General features: G+C 40.7%; 1 protein-coding gene across 1 annotated transcript in view; it reads left to right on the top strand.

Annotated features, from left to right (window-relative positions):
* The window catches only part of CPE (carboxypeptidase E), a 96732-nt gene extending 72766 nt beyond the window's left edge, over nucleotides 1–23966 (top strand). The window contains exons 2-9 of the mRNA XM_084626727.1: nucleotides 919–1115; nucleotides 3852–4019; nucleotides 5111–5228; nucleotides 7572–7754; nucleotides 14771–14910; nucleotides 16446–16545; nucleotides 19036–19154; nucleotides 21176–23966. Coding sequence (XP_084482853.1) covers nucleotides 919–1115; nucleotides 3852–4019; nucleotides 5111–5228; nucleotides 7572–7754; nucleotides 14771–14910; nucleotides 16446–16545; nucleotides 19036–19154; nucleotides 21176–21274 — 1124 coding nt within the window. The 3' untranslated portion in view covers nucleotides 21275–23966. The remainder of the gene's footprint in view (nucleotides 1–918; nucleotides 1116–3851; nucleotides 4020–5110; nucleotides 5229–7571; nucleotides 7755–14770; nucleotides 14911–16445; nucleotides 16546–19035; nucleotides 19155–21175) is intronic.
* The last annotated feature ends 1828 nt before the right edge of the window (nucleotides 23967–25794 follow it).

The raw sequence follows: 25794 nt of genomic DNA on the forward strand, positions 1-25794 counted from the left end.
AATGATATTGACCAATAAACATAATTTGGGAAGATTGGAGTTTTTATTTAATTAAGGAAAAACCACACATTCTACCCGTCAAGATACTGCACTAAGTGAATGTCTCAGACAGTTGTTAAACAGGACTTTCAGACCTCCAGGAGCAGTTGCTATTCATTGGGAGAGTTATAAAAAATATCATTCCAGTTTAAATATTTGCAAGTAGGGGGTGTTTTAACCTAGCCCTGAAATGACATTAACAATTAAAAGATTAATTTAGCAACACTTTTCCTTTCTTGAAAAGTGAATTTATTCTTTATAAACCGTAAATGTATGGGCTACATTTGGATTATACCAGTTACACAATGTAAATGCAGCGTCATACCATTAATATTAATGGTGCATTTACACCGATATACTGGGTCAGAATTTGGTGTCTTTTCTCGACTCTTAGACAAACTCCTGAATAAAGATTACTATTTATTTAATTAGCTGGATTGTTTTAAAAATCTAAATTCACTATCCTGAAGGACATTTTCAATCTCTCTCCCTTAGATCTTCAGGGACTAAGGGTGGGGACACAGAGCTACAATAATAGTTTTCAGAGTAGCAGCCGTGTTAGTCTGTATTCGCAAAAAGAAAAGGAGTACTTGTGGCACCTTAAGAGACTAATCAATTTATTTGAGCATGAGCTTTCGTGAGCTACAGCTTGGCTACATCAGATGCATCCAATGAAGTAAGCTGTAGCTCACGAAAGCTTATGCTCAGATAAATTTGTTAGTCTCTAAGGTGCCACAAGTCCTCCTTTTCTTTATAATAATAGTGTTAGAAACAGGTGTAATATGCTATGTGACCTTATCCACACTTTGTCCATGAGGCATGGGCTTTGGTGAATATTCTTTGCATCTGTCTAAGGGATGTTTCTTCTTTGTGTTGCAGGGGAGCCTGAATTTAAATATATTGGGAATATGCACGGGAATGAAGCCGTTGGAAGGGAGCTGCTCATTTTCTTAGCTCAGTACCTATGTAATGAATACCAGAAGGGAAATGAGACAATTATCAACTTGATCCACAGCACACGCATCCACATCATGCCATCCTTTAATCCAGATGGGTTTGAGAAGGCAGCATCCCAGGTTTGTAAGCCAAGGTATACAAGGATTGTAATCACGATCTGTATCTACCTTAGACTCAGTGAAAAACACCACTAATAGAACAAGCTCAGAAATATATGAATTTTCACTGCAATGACTGTTGACGAGTCCACCTTACACACTATTTTTAATAGTACAATACATTGTAATTGTCCTCTTTAATAAGCTATATGATAGAGCTAGGCAAATACTGCAAAAAATTGTCTCCAAATATTCATTTTAGTTAAACTAATTCACTGTATTCATGATCTTTCTGTTGTCACATTTCATAAATATTCTACATATAAGTTTACTGACCAGAATGTTTTCCCCCCAAACAGCAAATTTTAATGGAATATTGCAAAATATTGGTGGAAGGGTAAGTTTAAGTAATAATTAAGAGTATTCTCACTGGAAACCTGATTCTAAGAATTACATCCATCCAGTCAGGGAACAGAAACATACCATGTGACCTATATGTCTCATAAAACTGCTTTAATTTAAAATATCAGAGACTCTGAACAAGCTTCTTCTAAAAAAACAACTACTGACCAAGACGTATTCAGCAAATTTAGGATAATTTAGGATAATGAATACAGTCAAGAAAATTGTGATCTGTTCATGCAGATCTAAAATTGTATTAATGGATTACTCATGGATGTTTCATCCACCAGTTCTACACTTACGCACACTCGTAATTTTACTCCAATGAATATACCCGTTGAAATGAATGGGACTACTGACATGCTTAAAGTTAAATATCTGCAGAAGTGTTTGCAGGATTGGGGTTTTAGTGTATGGTCACTACTGAGAACTATAATTGCACCTTTAATAAAGATGTGATCGTTTTTATGATTTATAATATAAAATAATATCAAATAGCTATAGTTCAGTTCGCTAACACCATATATTTTCATTAGACTTTGAGTACATTAAATTGTAAAGATTACTGCTAAAGTAATTTTGAAACTTCCCACATGAAAGCTGTATATATTATTAAATAAGCAAGATTCAGTTTCTTAAAAATATTGTTAAACTCATGGAAATGAAACACTTGTGTTTGAATCGGTTACCATCACTGTTTCCCCAAAATGTTCAGTATTAGTGCTCCCTCTAGTGGCAGTAAAGGGGAAGGTATATTTCCCATAAATTACCAGCTGGTCAGTATGTCCTACTCATGTTAAATCACTTTTTGTAAAACTCTGGTTTAAAATGGGAAAGAACCCCTTTTCTGCCTTCAGGAAGAAACTCCCAACAATGCTTTACATGTATTGTTTTAGTGTTACTTGAATTTTATTTGTATAGTGCTACTGTACACAGAGCTTTATGGCAAGTTTGATACACCCCACAAATTAAACCAAAATGATATCTTTGCCATGAATTTTCCATTAGCTAAAGTCATAATGAGCGAGAATACAAATAATCATCAGAAAGTAGTTATGTACACGCTGTCACTGGTCAGCTTCAGGGAACAGATATGTTTTTTTAATGGAAATTGAAAGCATCATAGCCAAATCTGGAAGTTCCTGCTAATGCAAAACTCACATTGTTCCTGATTCCTGAGAAATTCTGAACAGCCGCAACTCTTCTCTGGATGAGGAACATTGACTTTCATAGGAGTTTGTCTGCATAAGAACTTTAGTATTTGATCTTTTAGAAATAATGTGACCTGAAGCAGGATAATAGAAATTTGAACTTTTTGCCATGTAAGGCTGCCCTTCCTAAGAGAATTTGCCTTTAACCTCAGCATTAAGCTACTAACACTCACTGATCTGCAATAATCCAACTCTAGGGCCAAATCCTGAAGTCCTCACACAGTGCAAACTCACATAAAACACTGTTGACTTCAGTGGGAGTTTTGCCTTAGTAAGTGATGACTGAAGGCTTTGGTCCAGGGTGCAAATTTATTTTAGGTTTGTGCTGATTCTTTCTGCATAACATCTCAAAATTACAGCCTTCCCTGTCCATCATACAGATAAAACTCTCATTCAAGCTGTCATCATTTTGTGTCTCAGTTACTGCAACATCCTACTCCCTGACCTTGGTAAATGGAATCTTGCCATGCTCATATCCATTCAGAATGCTGCTCCTTGGGATCATTTTCCTAGCCCATGTCACCTCTCTTTTTGAATCTCTCCACTGGCCTCTCCCTTCCCTGTCACATCAAATATAAGTTGCTAGTATTCACTTTCCAAGCACTTCATAGTCAATCCCACCCTATCTATCATCTCTCTTTCACTATCAACCTGTTGCAGCTTTCTGATTTGCCGATGATGCTGACCTCCACCATCACAAGCACCTTCATGCCTTCTTCCATGCTGCCCCTCATGTCTGGAAGGTGGTCCCCTTAAACATCTGCAAAACTGCCTCATTCTCTGCCTTGAACTCCTTCATCAAAACTCTCCTTTGCTATGATGTCTACAAAAACCATGACAATGGTTAGGCTGCTGTTGTGCAAAGACCACTGCCTGTCACCTATATTGTATCGTTTACTTGTACTCCCCTGTCTTTATCCATCTATTGTCTCTTTCTAATAATTAGATTGTAATCCCTTTGGGGCAGGATCTTTTTGTTCTGTGTCTGTACAGTGCCTAGTTCATTGTGGTTCTGTTCTAGGACGGGCCCCTGTGTGCTACAGTAATACACATAATTAATAATAATATTAATACAGATGTGTTTGTCTGTACAGATGGCCTGAATTACTTTTGTTTTCCCTGTCTTCTCTCTTTTCCCTTTTAGCCTGGTGAACTCAAAGACTGGTTTGTTGGTCGAAGTAATGCTCAAGGAATAGACCTGAACCGTAATTTTCCTGACCTGGATAGAATAGTTTACGTTAATGAGAGAGAAGGTGGCCCAAACAATCACCTACTGAAAAACATGAGGAAAGCTGTGGACCAGAATCCTAAGGTAAATAATGTCCTGTACTTTCACCAAATCATTGGAGTGTGTTTCATCCTTTTCCAAAGAGAGCTCTCTTGCTGGCTCTTACATCAAGAAGCCTATGTTTTTAAATAAATAAGACAATGTTCCGGACTTAGATTAGTTTAAGTAACAAAATAATCCATTTTCTGGTCTTAAATCTGTCAGCTCCTAGTGCACCATTAATTTCCTTCTATTGAATGTTTCATAAACTGGATTCCTCCTTTTGTGTAGCAAGTCTTCTTTGGTCCATTCTGTTAGTTCACATTCACTCTCCTTTACTCCAACCTTCATTTTTTAAGACCAGAGATCATGGAGTCATCCTTGACTTCTTTGTCTCCTACATTTCCCTTGTCGATAAGACATCCTGGTATTGCCATCTGTGGAACACTGCCAGAATTCACTTATACATTGATCTTACCTGCTGGAAACTCAGTTCTTGTTTATGTACCCATATTCTTAAATAACATGTTTGGAGGGGTTCTGCCTACTTCTGATCTTCACATGCAGAATGCTTCAGGAACCCCTACTGGTGCACTGGCATACACTTTTAAGGGGCTATGGCCCTAAAAGCCAGCTTTTGATTACAGATTTTGACAACCTGTTGATGAAAAGTGACTACCAGCTCAGCACAGGTTTAATTTTACTATCTATCCATTGTAGTTAACATACAGCGTAGAATGCACAGTGGACATCCTTGAAATCAACATTTGTTTTTTCATAGTTTTCAAAATTACCACAATATTTGCAATATTTCCTGTGCTATGTGTAGCAGGGTAAAATCAAAGACTGAGATGCAATAAATATAGGGTCTGATTCTGATCTAAGTTACACCTTTTCCTTTGATGTGAATCCACCAAAGTCAATGGAGCTACTCCAGATTGACATCTGTGCAAGGGCCTAATGTCAATCAGCTGCCTTGACGCCAATGGAAAGATTCCCATTGACTTAGATGGATTGGGCCATCAGTGTGATCAGAAGCAAGCCTGTAATCTGTATTTAAAAAGGCATTAGACTGCTGGATATGTTACTACATGGACTATCAAAGTTAATTGCTGAAAATATCTGTTTTCTTATAGCTTGCTCCTGAAACTAAAAGTATCATCCACTGGATTATGGATATTCCCTTTGTCCTCTCAGCCAACCTTCATGGAGGAGACCTTGTTGCAAACTATCCATATGATGAAACTCGCAGTGGTGTGTATTATACATTAGCCTCATACATCCAAAGATGCAACTAGGATGTAGACATGCTATCCTTCCACGGCTGCTAACTAAGATTCACTTTCTAAATCATAGAAGTATAGGACTGGAAGGGATCTCAATAGGTCATCTGCACTCATGGCAGGACTAAGTATTATCTAGAACATTCCTGACAGATGTTTGTCTAACCTGCTCTTAAACCCCCCAGTGACAGAGATTCCACAGCCTCCGTAGGCAATTTGTTCCAGTGCTTAACTGGAAGTTTTTCCTAATGTCCAACCTAAACCTCCCTTGCTGCAATTTAAGCCCATTGACTCTTGTCCTATCATCAGAGGTTAACAAGAACATTTTTTTCACCTTCCTCCTTATAACAACCTTTTGAGTACTTAAACTATTATGAGCCCCCTCAGTCTTCTCTTCTCTAAACTAAACAAAAACAATTTTTTCAATATTTCCTCATAGGTCATGTTTTCTAGATCTTTAATCATTTTTGTTTCTCTTCTCTGACCTTTCCCCAATTTGTCCACATCTTTCCTAAAATGTGGTGCCCAGAAAGAGGTACAATATTTCAGCTGAGGCCTAATCAGCTAGGAGTGGAGTGGAAATACCATGCAACTGTATAGTAATGAGCTATTTAAATATATTATTCATTAATTAGTTACATGTATTGGTTTAAAGATAGTTAATATGTAATCTTTCACTCTGGTTTTTGAAGATACATTTCCTACAGTTAGAAGGGCCTGATTTCAGTGGGTTACTTGGCATATAATTGGTGTAACACAGGGGAGAATCAGGTTCAGAAAATTTTATCCATTTGCGTAGGCTGAAAATGGAGCTGGGGGCAGAAATGGTGATGGGGGAGCAGCTGGATTTAGAGGGGGAGCTGGTCTGGGGACAGAGAGGGAATGAGGGCAGAGCTGGGCTGGGAGCTGAGCAGCGGGGTGGAGTGGAGCTGGGACTGGGGGCAGAGGTGGTTTGGGGAGAGCGAATGAGGGCTGGGGTCAGTTGGAGCTGGGCTGGGGGCGGAGAGGGAATGAAGGCAGAGATGGGTCTGGAGGTAGAGCAGGACTAGGGCGTGAACGGGATTAGGGAAGGAGAAAGGGTGGGGGCGAAGCTGGTCTGGGAGCGGAGCAGGGCTGGAAACATGGCACTCCCTCGCCACCCCCTGCCACCCAGTGTGCCTCCCCAAATGTTCCTAGGAGACGTGCCCCACAGTTTGGGGACCAATACCCTACATTATATCCTTTTTAGTCATACACCAGATTTTCCTAATCAGGAAGAGGGGAATGGGTTTTGAGGCTTTGGACACCTGTCAGCGAAGAAATGGTAATTAAATATTGAGTTGTGAGTCTAGGAACTTCCCAAGCAAAGTGGTATAGCTGGTATAATAGCAAAAGAGCTTGGGTGATATCCTGCCTCTACTGAAGTCAATGGGACTTTTACCATTAGCTATTGTGGAGCCAGGATTTCACCCTTTCTGTCCACGATGTTTAACTCTCCATATCATCCTCATCATCTCTCTGAAGTATATTCCTCATATTTGGTAATTACCACATGACAACGAACCAGTAGTTATATGTACAATAGCTGACATGTAAGCAGAGGCTGTTTATTTGTGGCTTGCAAACTAAGACATTAGTGACATACTTGTTGAAAGAGTTCTTTATGATGTCAGGATTTAACTCTTGGTACTTTAATAAATAGAGTCATGGAAGTGACGTGTATGTTAGTGAAAATAACTGTATTGCAGTTTCTCCTTCATGAGCACGGCTCGGCAAGTTGTAGTCTGTTGTAAAATGGTTCACCCTGCAGCAGAATCATTTTGTCAGTTTGCAAATAGTATTATTATTGTTTTATTACTTCAGCCACTAACATGCACACAGGTTTAAAATGAATAACCACCTGATTTTGTTTGTAACCCTTGTCCTTCTTCAACCCATTTTCTCCCTACTGTTCGTTACTCTCACTCATCATATCATTTAACATTAGATTGTACACTCTTGAGGGAGAGACTTTTTTTGTTTCTTTGGTCTGGAAAATGCCTAGCACACCTTGGTACTGTAAAATTAATAACAACAATAACAATAATATTAATACTGGTAATCAATAATGAATATTATTATTGATATTAATATTTTGAATAATAGAAATACAGATCATATTAACATATTAAAGTAATGGAATTATTATTAAATATTAATTTTATTCTGCTATATGTGCACTCGGTACTTTACAGAAAAGTAGAAGACACAGTCCATGTCTCAATGAGTTCATAATCCAGTAGTCCTAATCTGTATGACTAACCTGCTGATCAGTGTCTCTGACTTTCTATTCCAGGTAGCACTCATGAATACAGCTCCTGCCCTGATGATGCAATTTTTCAAAGCTTAGCTCGGGGCTATTCATCTTTTAACCCAGCCATGTCTGATCCAAACAGGCCACCATGTCGTAAGAATGATGACGACAGTAGTTTTGTAGATGGAACAACCAACGGTGGTGCTTGGTACAGTGTTCCTGGAGGTCAGTGTCACTTCATGGTACAGTACAGATTCAGTTGCTTTTGAGGATGGTCAGTAATTGTGGTTACTTTAAAATCAGATATTCAGTGACAAATGAATAGAACAAAATTGCAAAGCTCTTCAGCGTTTGCGGGTGTAACAGGCTGAATCTCAGATGGATCTTTAGAGAATATTTTCTTAACTACTGTAGCCACAAAACTCCCATGAAGCAAATGGGAGGTAAGCATGGAACTCCTTATGTGCTCAGCTCAGAACGTACACAAAGTGAAAAGGGAAGCTGACCAGGATGCCTGTTAAAATATTTGTTATCTTTCACCCTACACACCCAGCAGACTCAGAATGTTTAAGCAATTCAGTTCTCAGACAACTGCAATTAAGCCATTTTCTACAGTTAGAGAACAATTAAAAATTATTTGTCTTTTTTCACAAAAAGGTCTGAAAACTGTTTTATCTTCAGGTTTTTAACAAATTATTCAGAGAATAAATGTAAAAAAAAATAATGGATGTATAAAGAAGTGAAATATTGATTTTACACATGCACAGTAAAAAAATGCCAACTAAACACAGTTACACTATTACTTGTGGGAGTATGGAGTAATTTATCATTACCGACAATCTAGGAGAAAAAAGAAAGATACCTGGTAATGAATGGCAGACTGCTGACTGCTATTCACTGTGGCCCAATCGTGAAAGGTGCAGAGTGCCTTCTAGGAGGTGTTTAGGGCCTGATTCTACACCACTGTAGACAATGGAAGTTTTGCCATCAGTTTCACTGGGAGTCTGTAGCAGAACAGTCACCCCACTCCAACCCTGAAAGGGGCTGAGAGAAAAGGCTAGGCTGATTGGGGAAGCAGCCACAGCTGGGGCCACGCCCCAATCAGGCCATAGCTGGCCCTATAAAAGGGCTGTGAGGCAGGGGCTCAGGTAGAGACTCTCTCTAGCTTTTGAGAGAGAAGGACTGGTTGCCTGGGAGAAAAGGGTACCTAGAGTGGAACAGGACTGGGGGAAGGCCAGAGGTTCTGGGGAGCTCCAGCCTGGAAAACCCCCCAGGCTGCAGGCCTTGTTAAAGGCCAGGAAAGGTACTGGGGCTACAAAGGGGTAGCCTGGGAAGAGGCAGTGGGTCCAACCCCCTTGTTGCTGATGAGTGGTTTACAGATTGCAGTCTGCCCCAGTGAGCAGGGGCTAGATGGTGACTGGCAGTAGCCACTGAGGCAAGGAGGGGATAGAGGGTTGGGGGTTCCAAGATTGTGGGTTACTGCTGGGGGCAGAACCCTGAGGGAGAGGGGCACTGGGGTCCAGGAGGGACATGGGGGCCAGTGGCAAGTGAGACACTGGCCTGCAGAGGGCACTCCTTAGGCTGGAGAGTGAATTCCCAGGATGACTAGCAAGAGATGCCACACCAGTGAGTCATTGCATTGCTACAGAGCCCAATCAGGGCCTTAGATTCCTGCATCCCTTTCTCACTTCTTGCCTCTTCCCTATCAGTGGATCCCCAGACTTATGCAGAGCTCTCTGCAGAGTCTAGTGGAGGTGGCAGTACAATGTGGTAGAGGTCATTGAACCCCTTTACTATGTAGGGAAAGGAAATACTTCCACTTGTAGGCTGCAGGGGCATGAACTGGACTTCAGTTTTAACTCCGTTCTTTGCTCAGACAAAACTCCCTTTAAGTCAATGGAAGCTTGAGCTGGTTGGAATAATTCAAATGAAACTTCTTTGGTCAGAATTTGCCAATTAATTGAAATGTTTGGCAGAGATGATTAAGTTCCTCTGGAAACCTGCCTAGTTTTGTGCCAGAGTGCCTGCCCTGCTCCCTGGCAATTCCAGGGTCTGCAGCTCCAGAGAAGCCCACCTGCAGTTTCCAAATGTTTCCTTCCACATTAGACATGCTGGAGCTCAGGACTAAACAGACTTTGCAATTGCAGCTCTGGGATGCTGTGAGCTGGGCGGGGTCCAGGCACCCGAACTTAGAGTAGAAAACACGTCTGTCATACCCAGGTCCCCACTACTGGGTTCAGGAAACATAGAAGAGGAAGCTGCCTGATTTGAATGTGGAGAGGACAACAGGTTGATTTTCAGAGGTGGCAAAATAGATTGGGAGGGGCTGCCAGGGGTGTGGGGAGACTGGTGGGGTGTGTACGGAGGGAGGGAAGGAAATTTACATGGAGTTGGGGTTGTGGAAGACTGACTTGCTGGTCAAGAATATTAGAACTGGGAACTAGAAGCAAGGGAGAGATGGGGCTGCCTGGGCAAGGAGCCTGGGCATGGAACTGGGATCCAGGTGGAAGAGTAGGACGGACTGGGCAAGGAGACTGGAACTGGGAGCCAGGGAAGGAAATGGGGATGACGACTGGAGGCCAGTATATGGGGGAGACTGAGATTGGATGAAGGATGAAAATAGAGGGCTAGTTAGGAGGAAGCTGGGGTACCTCACACATCTCCTTCATTGCATAATCCTGATTCATTTCCAGGCTATTGAATGAGGAATGGTCCTGTGGAAAAATAATGTGTGATCTTGCAATTAAAGACCGTATCATAATACATACACATAAGGGGGCTGAATTAAGCTTACAGAGGGAACCTTAATTCTGGCATTTCCAAAATTTTTGAGTGCTTGACTCTGTTATTTTAATGTTCTGTTAAAGTAGTTTTTGTGTGTAATATCTATATACAGTAACTCATCGCTTAACCTAGCTATGTTCTGGAAAAATACTACTTTAAGCGAAACAATGTTAAGTGAATCCAATTTCCCCATAAGAATTAATGTAAATGGGGGTAGGTTCCAGGGAAATTTTTTTCTTCAGACAAGAGTATATATTTTTATTTAAACAAACAATACTGTACACAGCAGTAATGATTGTGAAACTTAGTTGAGGTGGTAGAGTCAGGGTGGGATATTTCCCAGGGAATGTCTTACAGCTAAATGATGAACTAGCACTCGGCTGAGCCCTCAAGGGTCAACACATTGTTGTTAATGTAGCCACACGCTCTACAAGGCAGCACGAATAGAGGGTGGGGAGACAGCATGGCAGAGAAATACAGAGACACACTGTGTGTGAGAGAAAGAGATGCGCATTGCCCCTTTAAGTAGGCTGACCCTACTCTAAGTACAGAGACTTAAAAAGGCAATCAGTGAATTGAGACAGCAGCTGGGCTCCCTCCATCCTGAGCCCTGTTGTGTCTCCTCTTCTCCCCCCAGCCACTCAATGCTCTGTGGAGGTGGGGGGCAGGAGTGCTGGGTAGAGGGTCACTCTGACAGTAGCACTCCTCTACTGCGCCCCCTGCCCAGCAAGCAGGAGGCTCCTGAGAGTAGCTCCAAGGCAGAGGGGAGGAGTAGCCCTCGGCATGGGGAGGAGGGACTGCTGAACTGCCAGGCAATTGATAGCCTGCTGGATGGCTGCCGCACAGGGAACTTAAGGGAGCTGATGGGGGGGAGGGGGGCTGCCGATCCACCCTGGTTCCAAGCCCCCACCGCTAGCTCCAACGGGTGCCTCTTTCTGCAAGCAGTGGACAAAGCAGGCGGCTGCCAGACAATGTTATAAGTGAGCATTGCACAACTTTAAACGAGCATGTTCCCTAATTCATCAGTGATGTAACAACGAAACAATGTTAACTGTGTGGAGTTACTGTATAATATAGGCAAGACCAAGAAATAATAGCAAATCATCCCCAAGCATAAGTCTCCTATGGCAGTTATTCACTCATTACAGTTTAACTCTGTAATATGTACAATACAGTACTCCAAGTAGCCGTGCAAGGGCCCTTGATCAACTGAGTCTGATCAGATTCTTGTATCAGCATAAAAATAGCATCTCAAAGCAGCTTAAACAATAGGCTAATTACAAATCAAGTTAAGTGTCTTTTTATGCTGTAGTCGTGCCTGACACTTTGTCAGTTCATTGCTGACCTAAATCACATTTCATGTTGCCTACTGCCGAATCAAAGCTGAGCACATTTTCTTTTGGGTTTTACCATGAGTCATGTAGGATGCTCATGCTCTGCGTATCACCCCCAAAACTTCAGTTTGTACCACCCTAAGAACAAGTGCGCCGATGTACTTTGTCACCATGTACTGCCCAGACGTCTGAATAAAGGGTTGTGCTAGTTCATATATTAGCTACTAACACAAAGGTATGTGGGAGTTGCAGATGCTCAGCAGCTCTGAGGATTTGGCCCCTAACATAATATTTATTTTAAAATGGAAGAAAATTTGTTTTGTCCAGATTCTAAACTCATTTATTCCAATGTAAATCCTGTGTAACTCCCTTAACTACAAGGGATTGGAATAAAAGAACAAAGGGACATTCAACTCACTTGGTTCCCTAGAAAATCTTGACTTTAAACCAGCAATGAGGGACGTGAATCAAAGTTGTAGGGGATAGTCTGAAGTTTGCAAAGCATCAAATCGCCATTCCCAGTAATGACATAAGTCCCTCCTTGCTGGGAGTTCTACTTTCCACACTGGACATTGTCAGTACAACTTACCTCCTGCCATTAATGTACAATGTGACTACTACATTATAGTAAAAGGTAAAGTCTGTCCCCCATACACAGAGCCTCTTAATAGCCCCTCTCTTCCAGGAGGGTGAGAGGTAGTGGCTAGAGTGACACAGGACACCTGGAACAGGAGAGGCCATTTCCTCTCCAGAATTTCAGTTACATGTGCACCATCTCAAGGATCTTTTATTATTCACTTTTTTCTCTTTGCGATGAGAAGGATGGAACGATCAGTCAGCTATGGTGAAAGAGACAATGGGAGGGAATGGTTAAGGGGCAGTTTGTTTAAAAGTGTAACTAGAAAGAGGTGTGCCTTGGTAAGACACTTGGCTGGGACCAAGGAGACGTCGGTTCAGGTCCTGGCTATGCCACAGATATCCTGTGTGACCTTGGGCAAGTCATTTAGTCTGTATGTGTCAATTCCCTATCTGTAAAATAGGGATGATGATACTTTCTCTCTCTCTCTCTCTCGTAAGCTTTCTGGGGCAGGGATTGTCTCTTCCTATCTGTATTGCACATAACATGATGAGCTCAAATTTTATTTCGGCCTTTAGGTGCAACCTCAGTACAAATTAAGGAGGACACTTCAGCTGAAAAGTGGCAGATTCAAAACTTTATGAAAGAAAAGGCTTTCACACACCACAGTTAGTCTGTGGAACCCATTAGCACAGCCTGGTAGAGAATGGAACTTCCTACATGCGAATGAGTTTTGAATGATATGAGTCTATTTGCTCAGATCTCTTTGCAGAACCTGGGCCATAGCTGAGAGCTTCGGGTAAAAAACAAACAACCTCTCTCCCCTATTTTTTAAAGAATAAAATAAAAACAGAGAAATTCTACAGCAGATATTTTCTGTTGTGTCCAAATGGTCTCTAATGTAATCATGGGAAGGCAAATTGGACTTTGGAATAAATGAAGGTTTTGCCTAGCTACTAGAGGCTATAGAAGTAGGATACAAACAAATCATGAAATTTGAAAGTCATGGTTTGACATGTAACATGAATTCAGTCACACTGCATGTATGGGACCAGATTCTCCACTGTGCCCACCATGAAGGAGCAGGATGGCATCAGGAAGCTGACTGCAGTTCCCTGATTCTGAGGCCAGTTTTGAGATCCCAGTCACAGTGGAATTTAGATCAGCCTTGGGACTACTGTAATTGCCCTTTGGCAATAATTCACCTGGGGATTGCCAGAGTATACTGTACTTCAGCCAGGCTTCTTCCTGTCCCTACACTGAAAACCACAAGGAGGAGGCATAGGAATTGGCTATACAAACCCTGTGCTCACTGCGAACTCCCCCACACTGGGTGAATCCTCATCCAGGGAAACATGGCTGGCTTCCACTCCTCTTTGTGCAGTGTGAGTGGTGCAGAGGAAGTGGAGTGGGTGTCACAGAAACTGGTCCAGTGAATTTAATGACTCACTGAGGTCAGGCAGATGAACATTTAAATACATAGCTAATCAAAAATACTACTGTACATTTTTAAATTCTCCTAATTAAAGTTGCATTAACAATGTTTTTCATTTATCACATTCAAGTCTATTCCCCATTTCTTTTACTCTGGTGCTGAGTTTGAAAGAAAAAAACCCCAAAAAACAAGAGAAATAAATGCAATAGCTGATTGGAAATTACAGGCCTCCCTTCCTGACTCTCCCACCCCAGTTGAAAATTTCAGTGAAAATGAAAACATTTCATTTTGGGGGTGAGGGTTGTTTGTTTGCAGAAAATCACTGAAAATCATTGAAGAAGGTAGACCCTAAAAATTGTGACGAAAAACACTTTTTTTGTTAAAAAGAAAAATTTTGACCAGATAAATATCTCTTTCAAAGTATTTATGTGATACTTTATTCGCTTTGTCATTAGCTGTCATTCACAGGTTTACAGTGCACATAATGGTCAGTTTCTTTTTTCATCTGGAAATAATTGAACCACACCTGGAAATTGTTTTTAGTTCCTATGAAAGAAAAAAGGGCTTTCCATACTAAGTGTCCCATAGGAATATGCAGGCCAGATGCATGGTCAGATTTGGTACAATCATTACATGAAGTCATGACTGTCAAGAAATTCTGTATTTTCTGTGAAATGAGCATTTTCAGTGAACTCCCTTTTTCTCCCCTGAGAACAGTATATTGGGCCTGATTCACTTCTCTCTTATTCTGGTTTAAACTCCAGTAACTTCAGTGGAATTACTGTAGATCAGTGGTTCTCAACCATTTACCATTGTGTGCCATGTACACAGCTCTCTGTTACGTGGGCTGCATACACACAATATATATACTACCCGTATGGCCCTGAGGATGTCACATGGGCCAGAGGTTGAGAACCACTGCTCTAGATTTACACCAATGGGAGAGGAGAATCAGGCCCATTGTGTTTAATGCAGATTTCTCCTAATTCCCCATAGCATTTAATAAGTCCCTCCTTGCCAGGAGTTCCACTTTCCACACTGGACCCTGTCAGTACATCTTACCTCAGAGCAATGCAAACAGTGTCAACATATCTCTCTGCTGATATTGCAGGAATGCAGGACTTCAATTACCTCAGCAGCAACTGCTTTGAAATCACAGTAGAGCTCAGCTGTGAAAAATTCCCATCAGAGGAAACTCTGAAGAACTACTGGGAGGACAACAAGAACTCACTTGTCAATTATATTGAGCAGGTAAATGGTCAAAATAGAGTTTTCTCTAGAGTAATGCAACTAAACAGAAACTGCCAACGGTGTTAATCTGATTATATGCTGTAGTTATGATTACTCCACACACATCCATAGGGGTAAATCCAGAACTAATAGGTTGCTAAAAATTCAAACTCATCTGGATCTAGATCTGATTTTTGATATGCTATAGTTAACAAGTATATGCCTGTGATTATGATGAGAAAAATAGCCTGTTAGTACAGCTGTTGAAGAATGGGACACATTTATTCTTGAATAATTTATATAAGAAAAAAAAGCCAAAGTTTGCCAGATCAAATATTTGCAATGAATAAATCACTGAGTTTTGCCTGTTAGTTTTACGTGGGATGAAAAGGCAGTATATTTGCACTACAGAATTTCACCCTTTTGCTACAGGATCCCCCTGTTAACGGTCGAAAAAAAGCTTCAGCTTTGCACATGGGTTAATTTTAATTAAAATATGGTCTGACAAGGAATTTTCAGAGTTGTAGATACCGTGACACCTTAAATTGCCCGCTTCTGTAGAACTGCGGGCTAGATCACTGAAGTTCAGTTGCTCTCATCTGGTAGAGGATTTTACTCACCTTCTGGACTTTCCTACATGATACTGACTGGCCAGATTCTCAGCTATGGCTGAGGAGGGTGCAGTAGTACCCAGTAAAGGGTACTTGGCCTTGTTGCTCTCCTGTGCTATGTGCCAGGCTAATCCTTTGTCATAAATTTGAGCTGTCTAAAGGATGTTCTTGTCTAAATGATATCAGCTGCTAATAGTGCCTAAACAACAGCTGAAGATCAGCAGAGTGTAGAGAAGCCTCAGTTGCATACCCTATCCCCACTTGCACTGCTGAATGCTCTATACTGGCTAGTAATGCTGGTTTTAGAGCCACAGTCCAATGGTATTGCAACACAAAATGGCCACATTGCACCAGAGGTACAGTCTCCAAATGAGGATTCCACTGATCCACTCCACTGATGTTAATGTGAATTTTACCATTAACTACAATCGGAGCAGGATTGTATCTTGTGGGCTCAGTCCTCCAAGGGGCTGACTGTCTCATGTAAATTAGCTGATTTCATTGGGAGTTGAGGCTGCTCACACCCCATTTTAGGTTCTGAATGCCTTGCAGGATCAGACCCAAAATTCTTATATTTGAGAAAATTTAATAGCCTGTGGGAAAGATGTGCATCAGGCTGTCTCCCAACACCTTTCATAGAGTGTGAGAATACTAAGTAACAACAGGATTTGAGGGAATGCATACTTCCCTTCATGGTTTGCTGCATTTGTGATGAATGCTGCAGAGCAAAAAAACAAATTAGTCATATCAGCAGCTGAACTCCGTTGGCTCAATCACTTTGTAATATTCCAGTGTGAGGTTTAGAAATTATCCTTGCTGCTTATTTTCATCATGTAGGTATGGGGTGGATAACATGCAGTTTCAGATATTTCATTGACTAAAACAGCTGGCTTTTCCTTTAGAAACAAGCACAAGTAATTTCCCATGTATCTCTGGCTTTTTCAGATACATCGGGGAGTGAAAGGATTTGTTAGAGATCTTCAGGGAAACCCGATTGCAAATGCTACCATTTCTGTGGAGGGAATAAACCATGACATTACATCAGGTGGGTGTCACACCTTAGGTGATTAAGTAAGGAGGCGTGCTAGAATGTATTGCTATGCCTCTGTAGCACGCAACCTGGAGTCGTAGCCTCTCAAATCTAATCTGATATTATTAGCTAAGTGTGGTCAGGCTGCATCAGTACTTAGATGGGAGACAACCTGGGGTTAGGAAGAAGTTTCCCTTGTGGGCAGGATGTTTCATATCGGCCATTTGCAGAATTTCTTGCACCTTTCTTTGAAGGAGATGATAGTGGCTGCTGTTGGAGACTGGTTTGGACTAAATAAATCACTGGTCTGATACAGTGAGACAATACGTTTAGTCCTAATCCCACATGCTATATGAAGTATTATGAAGTAGGTGACACCTTTATCTTTGAGAATATGTCTAGAATGTAATCACGGGGTGTGATTGCAGCTCAGGCTGACATCCTCAAGCTAGCTGCTGTGGCTTCACTGCTCTGGGATATGAGCTAGCAAGATTAAAACTAGTTTGGATACGTCGGTTTGAGCTGCAAACACACCGGTGACAGTTCCATAGTGACTCAGGGTTTGTGCAGACTATGTTCTTGAGCAATGTACTTTTGGAAGTGCCATCTCAAGGATGAAACCTAAAACTCTGGTCCAAATCCCTTGTGATCATTAAAGATCCCATTGTACTTTTTGCAGGATTAGGAGTGTTAATCCCTAATCTCATTGCCAAATTCCAGTTTGGGTAATTGCTTTCTGCCTAGCTCCCTGCTGCTTCAGTGAGATGGTGTACTTTTTCATTTCCTGTTCTAAAAATGTTGTTTAGTAGTAGTGTACCTTTTCATTTTTGCTGAATCTTACCCTAGAGATAGGCTTAGCAGTAGTTTCACATTGACCGTGTGTGAAGGGTTACCTATACATTCGTTGTCATTTTAAACAGCATTTTTTGGTGTAAGGTGCTAATTAAATAAATTTCCCATATTTTGTGGACTATTGTATGCTGGCACTGAATCCCACTATTCCACTGAATTGTATGGCCTGGGATTGCCACCCACTCAGATTGGCATTTCCCTTTGTGATGTGCCCACACGTTACAGGCAGTGGACAGCCATGCCACCAACCAGAAGAGCCAACAGTAACTTTAGCAGTACCTTCCACTGTACATAAAAAAGGGAAGGAGGGGTGAAAGGTAAAGAACAGTAAGTGACCTGCAAAGGGATTGAGAGAAGGAAGGGGGGTGGGGGGAAGAAAAGGATTATGTCCTCCATTTGAAAGGTCAGTATCCACTCCCTATTCTCTGCTGCAGTGCTGGGAGATTAAGATGTAGGATATTGCACTTCTATAGTAGATAAATGCACACAGCCATCACCCCATCATCTCAGATCACTGGATGTTTGTAAAACAGATAGCGGCAATGCAATATCAAAAGGTTTAGAAAGGTGGTCAAAAGTCAGGAAATCTCAAAAGCGAATGGTGAACCTTAATTCTGCTCTTCTGTGAAGGTTTTAACATACAATCTTGCTACAGTGCCAGCTAATAAAATAGATCATATTTTTTTCCACAGAATCTGTCTCTTTAAAGAAAAAATATGGGGGCACTTTAGTTTGATGCCTCCTGAAGCTTTCTCAATTGGACTTTCACCAACTCTGATTGTACTGACCCTGTCAAGTTTACTTGTGAACAATTATATAATATTCCCCTCTAGGCATAGAAGTTTGGTGGTGGTGGTTTTTTTTTTTTTTTTGAAGTGCTGGTGTAGTTGCAGAATTGCGCAGCAAGCATTTAGGAAAATACTGGCATAAGCAATGACACTGATTTCAAGTGGCATTGCTGAGTGACCTTCCAAAGGTTCTTCTAAACTCTGTGTAGTATGCAGGGATGAAGAATTCTTGACAAAGGGACTTTTGTAAACTCCGAAGAAATACCACACTATAAACAATGCCCAGTGGGCCTCTTTATCCACCCATTGGTGTAAAACTGGTGTAATGGAGTGGAGGGTTAGTTCTACTGTGTGGCTTTAGGATTATGACTTTTATATTTTTTCCTTCATTGATTCACTGTAAAGAAAGATTACATAGAATAATCTGGTCCCCCCCCTTCATTTATTGTCATCTTGATAAAAAATGATGCTTCTCTCACTGGGCTATATAATCTCTAGAGTATTTGAATCTTGATGGATGGGGATTTATTTCCTTAACTCACATGTTGATGGGAGACACCCGGGAAAACTGTATATATTAAAAAGATACTATATCCCTAAAGAGATTCCTTATTACAGGGTGACAGTTCTCATATTATCTATTTGCACAAGAGCTGTATCAGTAGTGAAGGGTGGCTAATATTTGTGGAAAACATCTTTTTATAAATAAATTAAAATGGTTTTATATCATTGCATAATTGCCTGGATATTGAAATCCAGGCTGGTATTTCTGGGATTATATTGTAATGGCATTTACAGCCCATCTTTTTTAGCCTAGGATAATGAGTTTCATTTCTTCAGATTCAATGTTTTTCTTTCTCTTCAGCCAAGGATGGTGATTACTGGAGATTGCTTACACCAGGAAACTATAAACTTACAGCCTCAGCACCAGGCTATCTAGCAATAACTAAAAAAGTGGCTGTTCCCTTTAGCCCTGCCATTGCGGTAAGTTCTCCCTCATTGGTTGGTTTTTCTTCCCCTATGAAAGAAGAATAATGGAGCATTGTTATTTATATTCTATGTATATTCACATATTTCATAAAAATATAAGTCTAAAGAAAAACCCTAGCTGCTCTTCATTCATAACTCTTTATAGACCCAAACCTCATCAGTTTAGAAAACAGACTGGAAATTTAGTCAGCCTGTGCACTCTTTCTAATGCTTGTTGGCTTCCACCAAGCAAGAGTAGTGTGTTTGAAGGTGTCTCATTTCTTTTTGCTATTAGTCTCGTCTTTATCCACATAGGTGGGTAAAAATTACACACACATGGATGGACATTAGCATTTTTGTTTAGATAGTCTTTTGGCAACTGAATATTTAGTTAAGATGAAAATCTCCTTTACCCCTGCGCAGAGGGCCAGCACTAGAATACTTACACCACTTATGTGCCAAATATACCCAAAACTAGGACTTCAGTGGGACTTAAGTAATGTATGGGTTTTGGTTTGACCCTCAGCACAGAGGTAAATTTCCCCCTTAAAAACTAACGTGGGACAAACCCAACCTGGATGTAACGCCATAGAACAGGGATGGGCAAACTTTTTGGCCCAAGGGCCACATCTGGGTGGGGAAATTGCATGCAGGGCCATAAATGTAGGCCTGGGGAGGGATTGGGGTGTGGGAGGGGGTGTACAAGGGGGTTCAGGGCAAGCTGTGGGGTGCAGGGAGCAGGCTCCGGCCCTCCCCACTCCTGGAAGTGGCCGGCACCATGTCCCTGCGGCCCCTGGGGGAGGGGAGGGCAGAGGGCTCTGCGTGCTGCCCTTGCCTGCGGGTACCTCCCCTGAAGCTCCCATTGGCTGCGGTTCCCCATTCCCGGCTGGCCAATGGGAGCTGCACGGGGCTATAGTTTGCCCATTCTTGCTGTGGAAGATGCACCAGGGAAGATTTTAGATCAGTACCTCTCTTTAAAATTATTTCTGGTAGACAATCAGCAGTGAGTGAACATAATATGACATTTATTAGGACATACTAACAGCACATTGTAGCAGGGTTGCTATTTACTGAGTGCCCCCTCATGGCCAGTGGTATCCTGCTACTAATGTCTCCCCCCTTCAGGGCCCCTTAATAACTCATAGTTAATAGGTAATTAAAACATTCCCCTCCAGCCCCAATCTCAGTCTGGTCAGTCTCCTGTAGGTAGAGACACCCCAATCCTTCATCCCAGACCTAGCTCCAATTCAAAGTCTTTTAGGCTGTACCTGGCAGGAGCTTTGCCTTCTTTGGCTTCCAGGCTCCCACATCCTTCTCTCAGTCAAGGTGTCTAGTAGGAGCTGGGCCCAGTACCCTCATGCTTCACTTGGATAAAATTCAGCCTTCTTGCCTGGCTTCTAGGCCCAAACCATTCTCTGACTCAGGGGCTCTAGTGGGAGCCACCTGAGCACTCTCAAGGTCTTCCCTACAGAAGCCTGTCACACTCACTGCAGGCTCTACAGTTTTCAAGACTTCATTACTTCCTCCTGCTGCTCTTTTCAGGGAAATCACCTAGTCTCTCCCAGGTGTCTGCTTCTGTAATCAGCATTGGCTAGTTTCAGCCCTCAATGGGTGAGTCACCCTATTACATACCTAAAATGGTTTGTATGTGAGAAGGAACTCTGTGGTGGCATAAGATAGCATATGTGTTGCTCTGCCATGCAGCAGACAACTGCCTGAATTCTGATCTTGGTGTTTTTCTCCCTGTATTGATAAGTGGTGGACAAAGCCACAGTGGTAATTCATATCATTGCATGCTAAAGGAGTTAGGTACTCAGCTGTTATTGAATTTCAATGGAAGTTGGGCACCTAACTCCTTTAGAGTCTTTTGAAAAACCAAACCTAAAATGGGGGAACATCCACTCAGATCCCAATAAATTTGTTGTCCTATAATTCCTTTCAGTTAATTAATCCAAACATGGACCTCCCTTCCCTGCCCTACATTTCCTGAAGCATGTGTTTTAAAAGTCACCTTTTGGATTGTTTCTCTGACCTAGGTTGATTTTGAGCTGGAGTCATTGTCTGAAAGAAAAGAAGAGGAGAAAGAAGAGTTGATGGAGTGGTGGAAGATGATGTCAGAAACTTTAAATTTCTAAGTGAAGTCTTCGAATTTGCAGTTTTTAATCTATTATGTGTTGCAATTAGTATAATGTGCTGTGGACAGACCCTATATTTTAGATCTTGTGCAGTTCACTATATTTAACTTTGATTTTTTTCAGTAATCTTTTGATTAGTACCAGCACTACTTAAAAAAACTACAAGGCTACTAACTAGACAAATAAAAATTATTAATTTTTATTCCATACTGTTAAAGAAAATTTACTCTCCTACATATACAATACACAAAAAAATGAGTGAATGTCTCAGCAGCCTAAGTGGAAATACAATCTTCTATGTGTAATTTGCAAGTCCAGAATTTGTAGGTTAACTCTGGATTTAAAAATACCCATAATTCTTAGTCAGTTTCAGATACTGGCAGAAATGTCTGGCAATGCATATGAGCAGAGATGTTCTATACTGAGTTATAATTAATGTAGTTGAAAAGGTGTATAAAAACAGTTTGGTGTTATAAGTAATGTTTCACAAGAATTAAAATCCAATATAAAATTCTCTGTCTTTGGTGGTGGAAGCTATTTAAACAAATAAACATCAACGTATAGCTTCATTTTAGTAATGTGGAAGGAACTTGTATAAGCATTTTTACTGAAGACCACCTAATATTAATAATAGGGGATAATGTAACTTTATCCCTTAATCTGTTACTGATACTCCAAGGTTGGATTTGGGGTTTTTTGGTCACTCACTAACGAAGTTAAAATTCTGAATAGCAAAAGAAGGAATGCTGCAAAGTGTGGATTTTGTTAATATGCTTCTTGTGCTTGTGGGGTGTTCCAGTGAGGAAAATGTTCAGTGTTTCAGCTGATATATAACTACTAGTCACCCAGTTATGGAAGAACTGCCAAAGGTTTCAGTATGGTTTGGATGACAAGCCAAAAGTTCTAGTGCTCATCCAAAGCCACCTGACTCTCTTCAATTTACAAAATGGGTTGGAAATCTACTAAGGACAGGCATTCTTTGGTCTGAGCCAGGCAGTAGTAGTGTTGTTTGTTTGTCCCACTCTTGGTCTTGTCTATATCTAGGAGAAACACAGGTGAAATATATATACTAAATATATAGAAATATATATACTAAAATTTTACCAAAATATTTTACAAGGAAAAAATACATTTAAGTTCTGGACAAATTTTTGGACCTCCAATTTATTTTTAATTATCCGAATCAGTTTGTTTCATTATTTAGTCCATAAAAAATGAAACTTTCAGAAGTCACAGTATAAACGTAGACACCAGATCCTCAGCTGATGTAAACTGACATGGTTACATTGAAATCAATGGAACTATGCCACTTTATACCAGCTAGGATCTGACTGAAAGTTTAGAGTGTACTGCTGTGTGTCATTTAATTTAGGATCAGGTGTTTGACTCTTTTTTTTCCCCCAACAAGGAACGGAACAGAAGAAATAGAATATTGTACCATCCTCTCTCAAAGAAATCTGTAGTTTTATTAGCTTGTATTTTCAGTCAATGGGGGTTGCAGGATTCAAAAATTAAGTCATCAGTGCCCAATCTTGCTCCCATTGAAGTCAATGTGAAAAGTTACTTCATGTGTTTAGGAACAGACCCTAACTTGATCTGCTCAAGATACTAGCTTGACAATCATAGCAAATGGTGTCCTTGGACTTCTTGCATTTCTTAAACAAACATAGCTCTTTGACTTTTAAAATAAAATGCCCAAGATACTGCATGTGTTCCTACACTGAACAAGTAATGGAAATGAATAACCTGATTCCTAATGAACCAAAAAATGAGTAACATGTAGATCAGTGCTACGTAAAGTAGTAGACACTGGACTACAAATCCCAAAGGAACTCTTCTATTAAGAGTTGTAACGATGGATTAAGCTGAAACTCAGTGAATTTTGTAACTATATCTCAGTCATGCCGAAGAACCTTTGTCACAAACACAAAAAAAGACATTGATACACAGACATTTTGGTAAAAAAAGGTAACTCCACCTCCCTTCCCAGTGTGTGTAAAAAGTCAAGGAGACAAACACCTACTACACAGTAGCTTAAAATGTAGAGACGTTAAATACAAAACCATGTGTCTGTATGATTAAATGTATGGAACTAATGATACTGGGTTCAGATAAGATGGGCAAAATAAAAAGAATAGTATGAATTAAAACAAAGGAGTGCTGGCATTTGGCAATGGCTACAGAGTTGCTTTCAGCCTGTAAATTATTGTAACAAGGCAAGTGTAGATTTGTACAAAATACAACATAAAACAGCATAATGTTAGGCCAGAAGGTGCTGTTATATGGAGCAACTCCCATCGTGTAGCCAATTTTTCTGCATAGGGAATTCTGTGGTATAGTGCAGACATTATCAAACTGAACCTCATAATGTATTTTTAAGCCTTGCTTGTATTCCATGCATGCCATTATCTGGTCTATTGTTTTATGCATTTGTAAATGAAATGTAATGTCCCCTAAGCTATCGTTGTTTTACTTCAGATGTCTGCTTGCTATTAGCTGTACTGAAACAGGCTAAAGTAATTAAATATAACAGCACCAGAACCACTGCCACTGTTCTTACTGTATGTAAAAATGCTTAAGAACAGCATAACCAGGAGTGTCAATAAATTGTTTATGTAGCTTCTCTAACTGAACTGATCTGTGCTTTAGGATTGTGTACATTGCAATGGAATATTAAAAGTGTGTTACGTGATGCAGAGTTCTTTGGTTGAAAAAGACACATACTGTACTATTGTACAATAAATAGACAGGTCTATTTAAAATGTACCCCTTTTCATTTCCTGAATGCTGAAAGGGCCCAGAATGTGTGCCATGTTTCAGGTGCTTCTCCTACTGCAGTATTTCTGGGAATCCCTATATTTAGAATGGCAGATACCATGGTTGACAATACTGCAGGTGACAAATGTCCAGCTATTAATATGCTCACATTGCAGTATTGCCAACCCCAGCATTCAAAAATCATGAATTTTAAAAGTCATGAGATTAAAAAAACATTTTGGGTTCTTTTTCTTTACCTTTTGGTTTCTGAGCTTTGAGGATGCACTTGGTTCATGTTTCCAAGCTTTTCCTACACAACCATGAGGGCCAGAAACTTACTTAAAAAAAAAAAAGAAAAGAAAAATGGAGGCTCTCACATAATCCTATGCCTCCAGGAGCAAAGGCTCTAAGAAAGACACCACAAGATTGCAAGAGCTGGCAATAGTGCTGTATATCTTTGCTAATAGTGATTGAGGGGCTTGCAGTATAACTGTATTGGGTGGCCTTCAAACCCTGATTCCTGCTCAGCCTGTCTCCTTCACTTTGCTCCTCCGAGCCCTAGATATTATATTTCAACTTCATTTTTACAACCAGCACATAAGCACCTTTTATTACAGATCTAGATCTACACTGAATTAAATGCAAGACTGAATAATGCACTGTCTAGTATCCTTGTGGCCTTTATATTACCTTTTCTGTTATCGCAAGGTACCACAAATAGTCGTACTGAAGACACGATTGCATGGAAGAAGTCATCGAGCAGAGAAGCTGGCGGTTTTAGGAGCTGTGTAGGGGACAGTTGGGGCAGTCAGCATCTGGGAAGGTTATTGGAAACAGTTCAGCATTGTGATATTAGCTAGATCTTTCCGCTAAATATTTAGCCACAAAATGCTACAAGCAGATTGGAGCCCTAGAATCAGTGCAATCAACATCTTATCTGTACATTTAGGTCCTGATCTAAAGATGAGAGAAATCAATAGAAACTCCCTTTATTGGACTTTGTTTCAGGCTCCTAGTCAGAAATCTATGTGATTGTCCCAGACATGTGGGAAGAAAGACAAAATGCAAGGGTTGTGTGGTTTAATTAGGCTGCAACTTATTAACTTCACTCATCTGGGAACTAATTAGCAAAAACTCATATAGCACAGGTCATGAGTCCTTCCTTAATCCTTTCCACCCGGTGAAGTCTGCCGTTAGTCCCCTATCCCACCACAGCTGGTCCCAGCCCATTGCTGGAACCCTACTATGCTCCCTCATAAGGGGGCTGAGTGTAGAGGGCAGGAAGGATTATCTTCTTGCTGTACTAAATATTTGGACCCCAGACCTGTTCTTCAGGTTCTTTAGGGGACATCTTCCCCTAAACCCACTTCCAAGTCTGGTTCATCAGCAAACTAGATACCTGCCACCTACTAGACTTTTATAGGGTAAGCAAAATAAATGTATGCCTTCTCCTCCTCTGCAACAATTTAACAGTCAAATTTTATAGCAAAGGAAGCAGTGTCTTTGGATTGCCACCTCTCTTCCATTGTCTTGATAGTGCTCTCCCATTTATTCCTATTAATAAATAGTGCTTTACAAACATTGGCTCATTAACCATTACACCTCTCTTAGGCAGATATTATATGCATTTACAGATGGGGAAATTAAGTCAGAATAGTTAAGGGCTTTATTGTGCTCCTAAGGTCTTGTCCCACACTTGGGGGCACTGTGGTGGTGCACCGTCCCAGTGGGAGCTCACTAAGACAATAGATGAAATCCTGATG

This window comes from Lepidochelys olivacea (genome assembly GCF_965140295.1).
Source record: "Lepidochelys olivacea isolate rLepOli2 genome assembly, chromosome: 4".
NCBI lineage: Eukaryota > Metazoa > Chordata > Testudines > Cheloniidae > Lepidochelys > Lepidochelys olivacea.